We start from the raw sequence: 17,577 nt of genomic DNA on the forward strand, positions 1-17,577 counted from the left end.
GGAAACATTCCCATTTATATGCACTGAGCAATTGCAATTCAGTTGCTCCTTAAAATGTAATCTTTGAAAATTGCCCCAAATGCTGAGATTTGCCTCGCTTTGTGCTACTTGCTGTCAATTTTCATTCACAGTATAGGTTGGGTCACTAAAGTTATAGACGGTTTAGTTCGTCTTGGGAAAAAAAATTGGTGGGTGTCTTTTCTTTCACAAATAAAATCATTTCACTTTTCTTATCTTTTTTTTTTTTTTGTATTCATTGACCTCTCTAAGTGACAATAAAGAAAAAAAACTCCGAATTATTACCTTGGGATACTATCAGGATAGTATCAACTACTATCAAACTACTGGGATCTAAGAACTCATTTGAAAGCTCAAAAGCAGGAGACTTTGTTAAAATTTGGAACATTTGGAATAATGAATCTCTTCAGCCCAATTATTATTTTTGAAACTATGGAATGAGTCTTTTGTGATACAACAGAAAAATATTAAAATCGATGTGTTTTCCTAATTCGAAAAGATATATGCACCCCTGTGTTCACTGCGTCATTATTCACAATAGCCAAGATATGGAAGCAACCTAAATGCTCATCAATAGATGATTGGATAAAGATGATGGGGTACATATTTATAATATTACTCATTCATAAAAAGAAATAAATCTTACCATTTGTGACAACATAGATGGACCCAGTGGGTATTATGCTAAGTGAAATAAGTCAGAATCAAAAAGACAAATACCATATGATCTCACTTATATGTAGAATCTAAAGAATAAAATAAAAAAACAAAACAGAAACAGACTCATAGATAGGGAGAACAAATCAGTGGTTGTTGGATGGAAGAGGGGGTTGTGGGCAGGGTGAGAAAGGTGAAGAGATTAAGAAGTACAAATTGGCAGTTACAAAATAGTCACGGGGATATAAAGTGCGGCCTAGAGAATATAGTCAATAATGTTGCAACAACTATGTATAGTACTGGGTGGGCACTAGACTAATTGGGGGGATCACTTTGTAAATTATATAAATGTCTAACCACTATGTTGTACACCTGAAACTAATATAAAATAATATTGAATGTCAACTGTAATTGAAAATTTAAAAAAAGACAAAAAAAATGATGTGGTTTCATGAAGTTTTAACCTAGTTGAGAAAATAAGACCAAGAAACAAGGGAAGGACAGTGTGATAGTGAGCATAATTAACTGTCAAAATTTAACAGATAAGAAACCTGAAGAAGACATGCAATCAGAGGCTTCCGGGAAGAATAAAACTGAAGAATGAAACTGAAACTGGTCTCTGCTGAAGAAGGAAGAAAAGACTGCCAGGCTTGGCAAGGGCCATGAGCAGACAGGAACGCAAAGCTTGTGCTTCATCCAGAAGGAGGTTGCTGGTAAATGCTCTCCAGCAGCAGAGGGCAACCTCTGGTGAGCAGCCGGGACACATGCCCACGGGATGATTCAGGGATGCAATATAGGCCGATAGGAATGTCAGGATGAATAGCTCAAATCTGACTCAAAGGAAGGGCGTTATTACCCGTTATTAAGTTGGAGAGTGAAGATGGTAGCAAGACTTTTCTACTCACTACTTAATTTAACCAGTACAGTGCCCTCTTTTTATTCCAAAGAATATACACAACACAGAACTACTAGTGAATTATGGGAAACTCAGAATCCTCCTTAGAACACTAAAGAAGAGTTGCTCAATGGAGTCATCGTTGTAATGATGTCAAAACTATTTCCAATTTTATGTTAGATTCTGCCTCATCTCAATGATCCCACTTTCTATGGTCCAATGCAGAAACCCTTCACTCACACCTGAAAAACAAGGCTCTCTTTGGAGCATCACACTCTACTGATTTAACACCTGGACCGAACTCAAAATGAAAAAAATGCAATCCATACTAGACAATGTAAGGGAAACTTTAGTAGGTAAAAGTAATTAACAGAAATGGCCAGAACCACTGGGAAACACTACAGAGGAAAATGTGAAAGATCTTTTCAAAAATCTGTATCATAATATTGTAATTATGTTGAGGACATTTAAACTAAGAACTTTATGATCACACCTCCCAAAGCAAGAACTTTATACAGACTATCAAATTTGAAGGGAGTGTTTGTCAAGGCTCAAACTTTGAGAAAGAAAACAAAATGTAGGAGAAGGAAACACTTTTCTGAATGAAGAACTGCTGACAGTGGAATTTCCTGGGCCATTTTTATTGAATAGTTAAATTATTTTTAAGAGCTGTGATAAAACTTGCAAGTTTACAACTGCCAGTGCAGGCCTTTAGAGCTCCTAATCAATGACTTTAGCAAAAACCCTCAGAGTTGTGTGTAAGCCATTAGAAAAGTCCCAAATGTGATCCCAAATCAGTCCCAAATAGAAAAGTCCCCAAAGTCTCAAATGTGTGCAAGCCAAGGTGAGGGGGAGAAAAACTCCAAACCATGAAAAGGACATAAAAATGACTGAAGACAGGTCTCCCTTAAAGGCAGTGGTTGTTTGGCAGTTATTCTCAATTCCGGTTGCATATTAGAATCATTTGGGAGCACCACCCCCCCTCCCTGCCACCACCTCCCAGGGACTCGGGGGCCCAGAAAATGGCCGAGAACCATCGCTTGAGATGTTCACTAGGTTCAATGCACTGGGCAAACAAACGGTGGTACACGGACCCTCAATAGGACAGAACCAGAAAACATTATTCTGAACTTCTGTAGGGCGTGTTGCGAAGAGACTAGAAATGCAATTGCTGAGTTTCAAAAGACCAAGACTTTGGAGGAAGATATATTTAAAATTCAAATCCTGAAGGGGTAAAGGCGAGCTTGCTCTGAAACCCAGCATGGTGCTATGGTGGATTTCCTGGGAAACCATAAAGAGATCATTTTGAGGCCAGAGGGAAGCTTCCCTGGAGAGTCATCTTCAGGAGGATGCGGAAATGTTCTCAGGGCAGAGTGGCCAAATGAGCTGAGGCGTGCGCCCGGCACTGGGAATGAAAGGCTCCCACGGGGAGGGCAGGCGGCTGCTGGCAAAGGCAGAGACCTCACCCGAATGCAATGAGAGTGAGCGGCCGCTGCTGTAGTAACTTCCTGGCCTACACAGATGGTAAGTTCCTGGAGGAAAGGGGAGGGAAGCCAGGGGTCATTTGGAGGAGCAGAGCTTAGTGCAGACTGCCCATTCCCATGGTGCCACCCAGGACACCCTCTTACTGGGTAAGCCTGTTCCCACCTGGACGACAAAACAAACTGTACCCTCCGCTGCTCTTCTGCCCAAGGAAGTTGTCCTTGACCAGCCAATTGACTTTCCCTTCTTATCGGAGAGCACGGGTGTTCATTGTGCCTTCTGCAGCAGGAGTAGGGCCACATAACACATGAAGCCCTTGAGCTGTGGTGAGGTGATGGCATGATGCCAAACCATGATTCAGTAAGAGAAATTATGTCAGGGAGCAGGCAGGTTGGCTATTTTACTACTAGGTGCTGCATTCTGATGTGTGATAGACTCCAGCATGAACTGCTTCCCAGCTCAGAAGCTTCAGATTATGTGACGTGAACCATTTTTCTGTTCTTTCTATCAGTCTCTGCAAGGATAAAAGTATATACATCATGTTTGCATAAAGCAAAGTGTATCTGGGTTAATTTAGGGGAATCAATTAATCAATGAACAAATCAGGTATTCGGCTATTATGTCCAACACGAGAAAAATATAAGTTACAATGTATCCAGTTCAGAACAGACCTTCCTATTATCAGCTGTGTCTGGAACGCTAACGTTGACATGCATCCCTTGGGCATCTTTACTACAATGCAGACTCTGACTCAGCAGGTCTGGGCTGGGCCTGAGGGCCATCTCTTAAAAGCTCCCGTGTGAAGTGGTGCTGGCCCAGGACTGCAAGCCCCTAAAGAATTCCAGATTTTTCTATCAAGCTGGCTCTACCCTAACCAAGTAAGAGGAAATATTTAGCCAATAGCACAGTAAACATTTCTGAAATTGATAAAATAAAAAATGAACAGGGTTAAATATGCTTGAATTATCTGCACTCCTTGTGTAGTCATTTTTCCCATTTCTAAAATTCCCATTTCTAACAGAATTTTAGAAATGGGAAAAATCTTGAAAGATCACCTCCTTCTGCCTCTAAATGCACAGATAGGTAGGTAGAGGCCCTGAGAGGAGCATAACTTCACCAACTTCACAGAGCTAATTGATTTCAGAGAAAGTAGTCAAGTCTAGGCCGCCTGACTCTCAATGAAGGGCTCACGCTAGCACTACTACGATTGGATTTTAAGAGATTTTCAAGCTTTTTTTCAGAGACATGCCATTGTTAGCTTCATGGTCCTAGCAACGGAGGCTTTTTTTTTTTTTTTTTTCTGTTTTAACTCCAATAGAAGTATTTTAAGTGCAAGCACACCTCAGCCCCATGACTGGACCATGGTCCGTTGTTCTTCTGACTAACACTTGGATAATGGCCACTAAAAACACAGGATGCCGCGCTGACCATATGGAATATATCCCAGTCATCTCTCCGTGATAAGCATGATGGAAGAGTTGAATCATCACTACTAGGCACAGAATCATAAAATATGTTATTTGTGAATTGGGAATTAAATAACAGCGTTAAAGCAATATTTGTATTAGCGTGTGATAAGGTCCAGCAAAGCGAATAATTCCCAGATAAGAATGCATGAAATAGGCTTTGGTGTCATTTACAATCTGAAGGCCACAAGGGGACTTGCTATAAATAACCACCCACAAAGAGTTTTACCTGATTTTAACTCTCTCAGGGTTCAGGGACAGATAAACACCAGCTGTCCCCTCTCCACAGCCCTCTCTGTTGGGCAGTATGGAACCCTATAAAACAGTAGTGACAGTGAACCTGAGAGCAAATACACCCAGCATTTTGTGGGGTGAGCACCCAATTCCCCTCCTCCCTTGGGCAGGGCAGGGAGAGAGGAGGCGAGCTTCCAGCACCACTGTGAGCAGCTAAAGCACGGCGCCTGGGACAAGCCAGTTGATTCATTTTGTCCTCACTCCAGTCTCAGGGAGGGAGAAATGCAGGAAGGGGTTAAAGGAGCCTTTTCCTCTCTCTGGGAAATGTAGGAGTGAATCAAGTACATTAACATTAGACGGCTTTCGAATACAGAACAAAATTCAAAATTCACATGGAGAACAAAGCATGTGATATACAGATGATGTATTACAGGGTTGTACACTGGAAACCTATGTAATTTTACTAACCATTGTCACCCCAATTTTAATTAAAAAAAACGTAGAACAAAGCAATGAAATGAAAAGATCCCATAGACAAGTTGCCGCGTAGCCATAAAGTCAACAATTACTATTTAAGTACATGGGAAAAGCAGACAGCAAACAACCTGGAAAAAGACAGATGACACTGTGACTTTTCCTCCCGACTTCACTTTCACTAGTGGGGAGCAGGGTCAAAACATACTTGCATCTGAGGTAGCCACTGTGGGGCTTAACTCTGAGATCTGCTGCCTACCAAGTGAACTTAACCTCTCTGACTCTCGATTTCCCCAGGTTTGAAATGGTGATAATCCTGCCTTGAAATGTGGTTGTTTGTATTATATCAGTTGGCGTATGTAACACTCCTGACCAGTATCAGCACTTTGGAAACCAAGCTCCTACCTAAATCATCTGTTTGTTCAACCCGCAAATGTTTATTGAGCTCTGGCAATGCCTCAGGTGGTGCTGTGAGACAAGGGAGATTCAGCTGCTACAGCAGGACAAAGTGTTGGCCCTTGAGAGGCTTACACTACAATGGAGGTGGGGGAGGACATGTGAAGTGCATACATGAACATCCCAGGGCAGGTGGGGAAAAGTGGCATGAAGGAAGAAAAGCAGGGTGAGGGGATGGACAGTGCAGCAGACACCCCCTCACGGAAAGCAATATAACATTATTAGCACCCCTGAACGTACAAACTGCTCTCAGACGTTACCTGCACCGTGGAGTGTAAAAATGCGACTGTGTAAAGCATTGGCTTCCACATGGGTAAGTTACTGATGTCCAGAAGGTCTTGATTAATTCCGGCAAAGGTTCTTTTCAAACCTGCTCGGACGCCTTGGGGTGGCTCGTTAGTGAATTTGAGAGAACTCTGTCGTAAAAAGCAAATGGTAGTATTGTTTCTATAAATTATTGTAAAGGATAAAATAGGAATTACAATACGTCAGACAACAACATGCTTATGGTACATAAAATGTGTGCTGAAATTCAGCCCTGTGTAAACTAATATCATTGATCAGAGGTGAAACCCAATAAATGAGTCCCGAGTGTTAGAATTCTTCTATAGAAATATATTTGCTACATAATCTTGGTGATTACAGTATAAAATTTTGCACTGCAGATTCTACTGGACCAAAAAGCCCTGTTGTGTTTCCATCTTTCGATAATGCCAATTACGCTATCTTAATTCGTATAACTTTCAAGAAAAAGACACTTATTTCATAGTAACAAACCTGCAGCAATGTAATTGGAAATCGATCGTGGGGCTCGGTGGTTATCCATACTCGGAAAGAATCATCATTGGCTTCAGTGGTAATTATTGTCTCTAGCAATTCTTCCATGAATTCTAGGCCAAGGTGACAATTTTGCAGTAATACCCAGCCACCCTGCATTGCAAAATAATTTAGTATTAATTTCTTATAACCTTTTTGCTATGATTTTAATAAAAACAAAACGTACAAATTACTTTTAAACCTTTGCTTAGGGCATGTGAATACTGTTTTGAACATATATTTTTAACAAAATTATTATATGTCAATACAATAATTTCTTCTGCTATTGGTAAAGCTGGTTACTTGGAATCAAGTGGGTTCAACATGATTTTACTCTGCCACCCATGGTTCATAAGAAACAGAAATGAAAACTTGCAGTCAGACTTGAATAAGTACAGTGTGTGCACCATCTAATGGTGAGAATGGAGATTTTGGAATTTGTAACTTAAATTGTCCTGCGTAAGGTAAATCAGAAATGACTTACCCCAATCCAAGTCATCCACAGTCACAAAGAGAGGTACACATTCCTTCATGAAAGTTGGAGACAATACACTTGGTAACACTTGCTACCATAATACTAAACCTCATTTCTTTGTCATCACTCTTCCCATACATTCCTGAAACCACAAAGCTTACTAAGCTATCTAAATACTTGATAACACTATCTTTAACAATATAAGTCACATAACCATCACTGCTGTATGAGAAAATAGTTTATTAACCAGACGACATTTTCATACCCTTCTATAATGAGATCAGGTAAATACAGCTACAAGACATTGAGCACAATAAGATTTGTGTATTATGCTTTCTACTGCAAGAGAAAATACAACATAGTCTGGCTTAAGCAGCAAAGGGGACATGTTGGTCTAGACAACTGGGGTGTCCAGTGGAAGATGTGGACTTCACAGTTGGTTTGTGTCAGCATGGACCCTGTTACTTTCTGGTTCTCCACTCTGCATTCTGCATTGTCAGCTTTATCCCAAATCTTCATGTGACAATGTGGCTGTACCTGTTCACATTCTTTTTTCTAATAATGTCATTATCATCAGTACCATCCCACCTCAAGAAATAGAACATGGAAGTTATAAAAGTTAGTATACCAAAGAAGGTTCATGTGAATGCAGTACTTAAATTAAAAAGTTTCTCACTCATGGAAACTAAAGAAATTACTTAAGGCCCAAAGTTCAACTGTCAAATCACTCAATAGAGTGAATCATTTGATCTGAGTAAAAATAATTATATATAATTGCTTTGATATATATAAATTAAAGACAATATATCATTGGAATTAATTAAGTGATAAAGATTAAGGCTTAGGGCACTTGAGAATTAATGACTAGCTTAAAAATTTGATGGCCCAAGTAGAGTTTTAGCTCATTAACCCTCTCTAGTCATTAATTCCCGGGAAAAGCTGCACCAAAGTTGCTATGGACGTTATGAGATCAAAAGCTTAAAAATAAACCAAGTTCTTATTTTATTTTCATAAACGGTACAATTTCTTATTACAGCTGAAATTGCTATCTACCAAGCATTTCTAGAAAATTAATGTCCTGTGTATTTATTAGATGTGACAAAAAACATTTCTCAACATTCCATCCAGCTTGCAATAAAAACCATTATCAATATTTAAACACCACATCCTCAAATATTTATCTGCCTGAAACTATCCATTAATTAAAAATGAAAGTCTAACCAAAAATTTGAACTTAACTGTCTCAATCTGTCACCTCTTAAGCACTATCTATTAATATTGATCGTGAAATTCCAAGACAGCTGGAGCTGCATACTTAGGAAACAGAAAGTGTGTCTGCCAGATTGTCAAAAAAATTTAGTGAAAATAAAATGGAGCATATACTACACAAAATGGAACATGCTTTTTGTGGGCTGACAGGAGCAACCCAGCTTGAGGTTTAAAATTCACAGGTAATCACAGGTTGACTCTATATACATAAACAAAAATGGCAAGAAGGATTGGGCATCACAGGCAGAATGCTTCACCCCTCGCTGTGGTGGACCCAGGTTGACCAGATGGCCAGAGAAACAGCACGCACAGTGCGTTAGGAGTCGCGAGCCCTCGCTGCGTACCTGCTGCATGGACATCTGAATCAGCTTCCGAGCATGTACTTCCTGTCCTTGCCCCATTGAGATAGTTCTGCATTCTGTAACACAGGAGAAGGTTCACTCTGATCAAACAAAAATTTTATAATGATTGGGACAAAAATAATTTCTGAATGGTCATAGTCTCTAAGAAGGAGCCTATTCAAATGGGTCTGACCTCTGGCTGTGTTGATGAGAGAGAGGAGTGGAGCAGAAACTGGAGGAACCACCTGGAAAGGTAAGGGCAAGGAGAGAGAGACAGACAAAAGGCACAAGCTTGGGCTTCTAGAGAGTTCTGGGGTCTTTGGAGATAATGAGAAGAAAGACTGATGGTGGGAGAGGCAGCTACAATACGTATTATCAAAGGTATTCAGAGGATTTTTAAATTTTGCCGTATGTTTTGACTATAAACCTCCTTTGGTGTTTTATAGATGCTTCAGTAAAGATTTAATTGGCATTTTATTCTTTTAAGATGTCAGGCTTGCAGTGTTGTCTGTTTTGGTTTTGTTTGCATGTTTGTCCATTTTCTGAGATGGAACTCGAGGCAACTCAGCCCTGTGAGGGGTAACTGCTTCTCAGATTAAATCACCACCTTGGAGCTGAGTATGGAGAGAACGTGAAGATCACTCTGAGATCAGAAGTGTGATTATAATTCAGGGGACAAAACACTATTTAGGCTTATTAGTAAATGTGATGTCCCAGGCAGAGAACCACATTTGTGTCCTGCCACATGAATTTACTAAATTGAAGACGTCTATGAATCATGCTTATGAAATTCGAGTTGGAAATTAACTTTTAAGCAAATCTTTGTGGACCTGGATTTTCTTGAGTTTGAGAGGCATGACCTCAGCACAGGGAAAGGAGGTCGCTGCAGGCATTGTGAAACAGCATATGTTTTTACCCTGCTTTATGGGATGAGTTTGAATCCTCAGAAAATTGGGCCACGGTGGCTGGGCAAGCAATGAGGCTGGTTTGAGAACTGCTCATAGAGGCTACAAGGACTGGAGAAATTCATGGGATGGGGAGGGAAGTATGTCAGGAACCAGAAAAAAAGTTTTCGGGATACACCATTAGGGTTTGCAGGGTGCAATATTAAGGGTTATTTGTGGACTCAGGGCCACAAGAAGAAAGTTGGCAATGGGCACCTGACTAAGGAGAAGAAAGGGAGGTGGGACTCGAATGGGAGGATCCTCTGCATTGTACAGAAAGACAGTGAACCCTTCTCATTTTGGAAGAACACACAAATGCTGAGGAGGTCACTGGGGAAAGGCGATATGGACAAAAAGTATTAACACAGGAACGTGAGCCACACTCTATCTCCTTTCTTTCCAACTCTTCTGAAATACACCTTCTGAGAGGAAGAACTGTTTTTTTCAGGTGTCCTGAGTTCTTTATATTGATCCAGGTAAGGGGTCAGGAGGAGACATTGCTTTAAAACATACCGAGAATCTGACCACTTCACGACATCTCCACTTTTATTCCCCTGGTTCAAGTGACCATCACCTCTTGCCTGGAATTTTGCAATAATTTCCTAATCTCACTCCCACTCTAGTCCCCTACTAGCTTTTATTCCCACTGCAGACAGAAGGATTCTGTCAAGCCCTAAGTCAGATTATGTCCATCTGCTCAGAACCATCTGATGGCTTCCCATTTCATTCAGAGCATAATCCAAAATCCAATCCAAAGTTCTTACCTACAGCCTCTAAGGCCCTACACAATCAGCCCCCACAGCAGCCACACTACGCAACACACACACACACACACACACTCGCACACACACGTTTCTTGTCTCACAACTCTTCCCCTCATTCATTCATTTTTCTCCAGCTGCACTGGCCTCCTCACAAATGCCAGTGTCACTGCTGTTCCCTCTGCCTGAAATGGGTTTCCTTGACAGGTGTGTTGACTCACTTCCTTTACATCTCAGGTCCTCATCATACTTTCAATGAGGCCTTCCCTGACCATCCCATCTAAAAGAACACACCCACCCCATCACTCGGCCCCTTAGCCTGCTTCTTCCTTATATGCTTTTCTTAGCTTATTACATAATTGTTATCGATTATTATCTGTTTTGCCCCCACACTAGAATGTCAGTCAGTTCCATGAGAGAAGGGACGTAGATCATGGTGTCTTACCCAGCACATAGTCACTTAGTAGACACTTAGTATGGCACTTAGTAGATACTCAATAAATATTTTCTTAGACTTTTAAAATTGATATTATAAATTTATCCTTTTAAAGTATACAATTCAATGTGTAGTACATTCATGAAGTTGTAGAACCATCACTACTATCTAATTTCAGAACATTTTCATCAGCCCAAAAAAGAAACCCCACACTCATTAGCAGTCACTCACCATCACCCTCTCCCACCGCAGCCACCACTAATCTACTTTCTGTCTTTATTCTAGACATTTAATATAAATGGAGTATACAACATGTGACCTTTTGTGTCTGTTTTTACTTAGCATATTTTTTAGGTTCATCCATGGTGTAGCATGTATCACAACTTCATTCCTTTTGATGGCTGAGTAATAGTCCATGGTATGTATAGACCACATTGTGTTTATCCACTCATCAGTTGATAGGCATTGGGTGATTTCCACTTTTTGCCTAGTATGAATAATGCTGTTATGAACATTCATGTAGAAATCTTTGTGTGGACATGTTTCCAGTTCTTCTGAGTACATATACTTAGGAGTAGAATTGCTCAATCATATTATAACTCAATGTTTAACTTTTTGAGGAACTGTTTTCCAAAGCAGCTTCACCATTTCACAGTCCCATCAGCAATGTATTAACATAAAGGTTCTGATTTTTCCACATCCTTGCCAACACTTGCTATAATCCATCTTTTTCTTATTAGTACAGCCATCTTAGTGGGAGTGAAGTAGTATCTCATAGTTTTGATTTGCATTTCCCTAATAACTAATAACACTGAGAATCTTTTCATGTGCTTATTGGCCACTTGTGTATCTTCTTTGAAGAAATGTCTATTCAAACCCTTTGTTCATTTTAATTTCTTAATTTTTTTGACATTCAATATTATTTTATATTACTTTCAGGTGTACAGCATAGGGGTTAGGTATTTATACAATTTATGCAGTGATTCCCCTAATTAGTCTAGTATCCACCTGACATTATACATAGTTGTTGCAACATTATTGACTATATTCTCTATGCTGTACTTTACATCCCCATGACTACTTTCTAACTACCAATTTGTACTTCTTAATCCATTCACCTTTTTCACCCAGTTCTCTAACAAGCCACTCCTCTGGCAACCATCACTTTATTCTCTGTATCTATGAGTCTGTTTCGGTTGTTTGCTTGTTTACTTTGTTCTTTAGATTCCACGTATAAGTGAGACCATATGGTATTTGTCTTTCTTATTCTTACTCATTTCACTTAGCATAATACCCTCTAGGTCCATCCATGGTGTTGCAAATGGTAAGATTTCATTCCCTTTTATGGTCTAGTAATATTCCATTGTATATATGTACCACATCTTCTTTATCTAGTCATCTATTAATGGGTATTTGGGTTGCTTACATTTAATGGCTATTGTAAATAGTGCTTCAATAAAGATAGGGTGTATATATCTTTTCAAATTAGTGTTTTGGATTTCTTCAGATAAATACACAGGAGTGGAATTGCTGGGTCATAAGTTAGTTCTATTTTTAATTTTTTGAGGAAACTCTAAACCATTTTCCATAGTGGCTGCACCAATTTGCAATCCTATCAACAGTGCATGAGGGTTCCCTTTTCTCTGCATTCTTGCCAATACTTGTTGTTTGTTCACTTATTGATGATAGCTATTCTGACAGGTGTGAGGTGATATCTTATTGTTGTTTTGATTTGCATTTCTGTGATGATTAGTGATGTTGAGCATCTTTTCATATGTCTATTGGCCACCTGTATGTCCTCTTTAAGAAATGTCTATTAAGTCCTCTGCCCATTTTTTAAATTGGATTTTTTTTTTTTTTTTTGGTGTTAAGTTGTATCAGTTCTTTATAAATTTTGGATATTAACCCCTTATCAGATGTATCATTGGTGAATATCTTCTTCCATTCAGTAAGTTGCCTTTTTGGGTGAGGTTATATATCAGGGAGTCACCAGGGTGGAGCAAGTGGGTAGAGTGAGCAGAGCTCACGAGGCTAATGCAGATTCAGATTTGGCCATGTCGGGGAGGGCTCAACATAGGAAAGGTGGTGTCTGGTTGCCAGCTGCATGGAAAGAAGATTCCACACAGGGAAAATGGCGACTTTTCATCCAGTCCTCACCTTGAAGCCAAAAAACTCAGTCTCTCCCTCTGTGTCTCCGACTCCTCCAGAGTCATTTTACCTCCTCTGTAGCCCACAATGAATGCCTGTGAATGAATCTGTGCATAGGCCCTTTAAGAGGAACATCTGGGTTTCCTGCAGCCTTTTGTCTCACCCAGATGGACAGAATGCCTGCTGATTTTCACAGCCAGATGTTGTGGGGGCTCCTCTTCCCGGCACCGATACTTCAGGCTGGGGAGTCTGGTGTGGGTCTGGGGTCCATCGCTCCTCCAGGGGGTAGATCTGTGGCCAAGACATTATTCCTGATTCTCAACTGCAACATGCAGGTCGGGGACCAGCCTGTTTCATGTCTCTGCACCTCCTACCAATCTCATTGTGGCTTCTTCTGTATATTCTGAGTTATAGGACTTCTGTTCAGCTAGATTTTAGGCAATTCTCAAGGATGGTTGTTCTATAGTTTAGTTGTAATTTTGATGTGGTCGTGAGAGAGGAGGCAAGCACAGTGTTTATCTACTCTACATCTTGGATCCTCCCCAGCCCTTTTGCTCATTTTTTTTTTTTTTTAAAGATTTTATTGGGGAAGGGGAACAGGACTTTATTGGGGAACAGTGTGTACTTCAGGACTTTTTTCCAAGTCAAGTTGTTGTCCTTTCAATCTTAGTTGTGGAGGGTTCTGTTCAGCTTCAAGTTGTTGTCCTTTCAGTCTTAGTTGTGGAGGGTGCAGCTCAGCTCCAGGTCCAGTTGCCGTTTTCTAGTTGCAGGGGGCGCAGCCCACCATCCCTTGCGGGAGTCAAACCGGCAACCTTGTGGTTGAGAGGACATGCTCCAACCAACTGAGCCATCCGGGAACTCAGCGGCAGCTCAGCTCAAGGTGCCGTGTTCAATTTTAGTTGCAGGGGGCGCTGCCCACCATCCCTTGCAGGAGTCAAGGAATTGAACTGGCAACCTTGTGGTTGAGAGCCTGCGCTCCAACCAACAACTGAGCCATCCGGAAGGCAGCTCAGCTCAAGGTGCCGTGTTCAATTTTAGTTGCAGGGGGAGAGCCCACCATCCCTTGTGGGACTCGAGGAATTGAACTGGCAACCTTGTGGTTGAGAGCCCACTGGCCCATGTGGGAATCGAACCGGCAGCCTTCGGAGTTAGGAGCACGGAGCTCTAACCTCCTGAGCCACCGTGCCGGCCCTGCTCATTTTTAAATTGTGTTATTTGAGTTTTTGTTGTTGAGTTGCAAGATTTCTTTATATATTTTGTATACCAGATCCTTATCAGATGTAAAATTTGCAAACATTTTCTCTCAATTTGTAGGCTGTATTTTTCACTTTCTTGATGGTGTCCTCTGAAGCACAAAAAGTTTCGAATTTTGATGAAGTCCAATTTATCTATTTTCTCTTTTGTTTCTTATGGTTTTGGCTTCATATCTAGAAAACTACTGCCTAACCCAAGGTCACAAAGATTTAGACCTATGTTTTCTTTTCAGAGTTTTACAGTTTTAGCTCTTACATTTATGTGTCTGATTAATTTTGAGTTAATATTTGTATATAGTGTGATATAACAGTTGAATTTCTTTCTTTTGAATGTATCAGTTTTTCAGTACCAATTATTGAAAAAATCCTTTCCCCTACTGAACAGCCTGGCACCCTTGTTGAAAATCAACTGGCCAGATAAGTAAGAGGTTATTTCTGGACGCTCAATCCTATTCCATTGTTCTATATATCTATCTTTATGCCAGTACCACATTGTCTTGATTATTGTAGTTTTGTAGTAAGTTTTGAAATTGGGACATGTGAGTCACACAGCTTTGATCTTCCTTTTCAAGACTGTTTTGCTATTTTCGTTCCCATGTATTTCCATATGAATTTTAGGATCAGTTTGTCAATTTACACAAAAAAGGCATCTGGCATTTTGATAGCTGTATGTTAAACCTGTAGATCAATTTGGAGAATACTGCCATCTGAACAATATTAAGTCTTTTGATCCATGAACATCGAATGTTTTTCCATCTTTTTAGTTATTCTTTAATTTTTTTCAACTATGTTTTGTAGTTTTCAATGTACAAGTCTTGCAGTTATTTGTTAAATTCATTCCTGGGTATTTTTTATGATATTGTATATAGAATTGCATTTATAATTTCAATTTTGGATCTCTCTTGCTAGTATGTAGAAAAACAATGGATTTTAAAATATTAACCTTGTGTCCTGAAATTTAGTTAAACTGATTTGTGAGCTCTAATAGTTTTTTGGTGGACTTCTCAGGATTTTCTACACACAAAATCATGTCATCTGTAAGTAGAGATGATTTTACTTATTTTCCAGCATGGATGTCTTTTATTTCTTCTTCTACTCTGATTGCCCTGTCTAGAACCTCCAATACAGTGCTAAAAAAAGTGATGAGAGCAGACATCCTTGTCTTTCTTCTGATCTTTGGAGGAAAGCATTCAGTCTTTCACTATTAAGTATGATGTTAGCTGGGTTTTTTGTAGGTGCTTTTTACCTGGTTGAAGAAGCTGCTTTTTAACCCTAGTTTGTTAAGTGTTTTCATTATAAAAGAGTCTTGAATTTTTTTTTTCAATACTTTTTCTGTAACTATTGAGATAATCATGTGGTTTTAGTCCTTTATTCTATTAATATGGTACATTACATTGATTAATTTTAATGTGTTTAACCAACCTTGCATTTTTGGGATAAATCTGCCTTGTCATGATATATAAATCCTTTTTGTATAGTGCTGGATTTAGCTTGACAGTGTTTTGTGGAGGATTTTTTGCTCCTGTATTCATAATACTGGTTTTCTCTTCTTGGATGTCTTGGTCTAGATTTGGTAGTAGTGTAATATTGATCTCACAGAATGAGTTGGGAAGTGTTCTGTCTTTTATTTTTTGGAAAAGTTTGAGAAGAATTGGTGTTATTCTTTAAAAATTTGGTATAAATGGCCAGTGAAGCCATCTGGTCTTGGTATTTCCTCTGTGGGAAGATTTTCATTACTAAATCAATCTCTTTACTTCTCATAGCTCTATTCAGATTTTTTATTCTTGAGTCACTTTCAGTAACTGCCTCTTTCTAACAATTTGTCCATTTTATGAAGGTTATCTAATATGTTGGTGTATTTGTTCATAGTATTCCCTCACCAATATACCTTCCTAGAGATTGTCACTCTAATCTTTTTTAATATGCACAATCCACAATCCCTTGCCTCATTTTAAAATTCAAAACACTCTGAAAACTAAAAGGCTTACCACAAAAACATTTTAGTGGCAAAAGCTGACCTCAGTGAACATGAAGCTATTTATCATTATCTTTATGGATATTAATATTCTTGTCTGCAATGTATTATATAATATATGAAATATTACCTTTCTAAAAACTGAAAAACTCAGATATCTGAAACATATCTGGTCCCAAGGGTTTTGAATAAGGGATTGTATACCTATTTATATTAAAAATTATATATATAGTTATAAAAATTAATATATGCCAAAAAATGTATATCCATGACTTGTATTCATCTTTTGTTATCAGTATGTGTTGAGTATTACAATTTTAATACAGCTTTTTCCTTTCTTAAAATGTGTATACAGTTTTTTGTCACCCTCTGTATATAGTATGTATTACATACACATACACTCATATATGGTACACTCTACCTCTTAACAGTATGTTGTGAGTATTTTACTGCCATTAAATATTATTGAAAGGCAGTTTTTAATGGCAGCACAGTGTTCCATTATGCTGATTATTCAATCACGACCCTTTTGTATATTTAAGACATTTCCAATTTTTAAACATTATAAGTAGCACTATATTAAACATATCTGCATATAAATCTGATGTGTATCCCTCAATATTATCTTAGGAGAAATTCACACATGTATAATACTTGGGACAAAGCATACAAGCAATTCTAAAGAGTATTTGTGATATATATGTATGTGTGTGTGTGTATATATATATACATATATATGTGTGTGTATATATATATATTGCCAGAGTTTCCAGCTGAAATGGAATGTTGTAATTTCTAACCCATACCCTTATCTTTGTCTGTGCTTTAATTTTATTTATCATGCTTTTGACATACAGAAGTTTTAAAACTTTATCCAAACTATCTATCTTGTCCCTCTGGTATTACGATGAAGAAAATCTGAGCCACCACAATAGTACATAAATACTCAATACTTGCTTTTCATTCTTTTGTAGCTTAATTTAACCATTTAAAACCTTAATCAGAAGATGGGGGAGTAGATAAATGCTGTGCTTACCTTCTCTCATGACCACATCAAAATTATAACTAAACTACAGAATAACCATAATTGAGAATACCCTGAAGTCTAGCTGAACCAAAGTCCTACAACTAAGCACACGCAGACGATCCATCTTGAGACTGGTAGGAGGGGCAGAGACACGGAACGGGCTGGTCCCACATTTGTGTGTGACCATTAAAAATCAGGAGGGATATCTTGGCTGTGGAGGCGCCCCCCCAACCCCCCAGAGAAGCAAGGAGGTCTAGCATCACATCAGGATCCCCTATCCAGGGTTTCAGAGCCAAGGAGAGCAGTCCCCATAATACCGGCTGTGAAAAACAGCAGAAATTGTGGCTGAGGAGGGTGACTACAGTTCCAGGAGTTCCTCTTAAAGGGCCTGTGCATGGACTTACTCACTGATGGACGCACTTGCTTGAGATCCAGTGCCAGGGCAGCAAT

The 17,577-nt window shown here is 39.2% G+C and overlaps 1 protein-coding gene across 1 annotated transcript in view; it reads right to left on the bottom strand.

Annotated features, from left to right (window-relative positions):
- The window catches only part of DNAH8 (dynein axonemal heavy chain 8), a 358,656-nt gene that overhangs the window by 42,286 nt on the left and 298,793 nt on the right, over window positions 1-17,577 (bottom strand). The window contains exons 84-86 of the mRNA XM_074332879.1: window positions 8,587-8,660; window positions 6,460-6,612; window positions 5,943-6,098 (exon numbers count right to left, since the gene is read on the bottom strand). Of these exons, the coding sequence (XP_074188980.1) occupies window positions 5,943-6,098; window positions 6,460-6,612; window positions 8,587-8,660 (383 nt within the window). The remainder of the gene's footprint in view (window positions 1-5,942; window positions 6,099-6,459; window positions 6,613-8,586; window positions 8,661-17,577) is intronic.

Source organism: Rhinolophus sinicus, linkage group LG05, assembly GCF_036562045.2.
Source record: "Rhinolophus sinicus isolate RSC01 linkage group LG05, ASM3656204v1, whole genome shotgun sequence".
NCBI classification, from domain to species: Eukaryota; Metazoa; Chordata; class Mammalia; order Chiroptera; family Rhinolophidae; genus Rhinolophus; species Rhinolophus sinicus.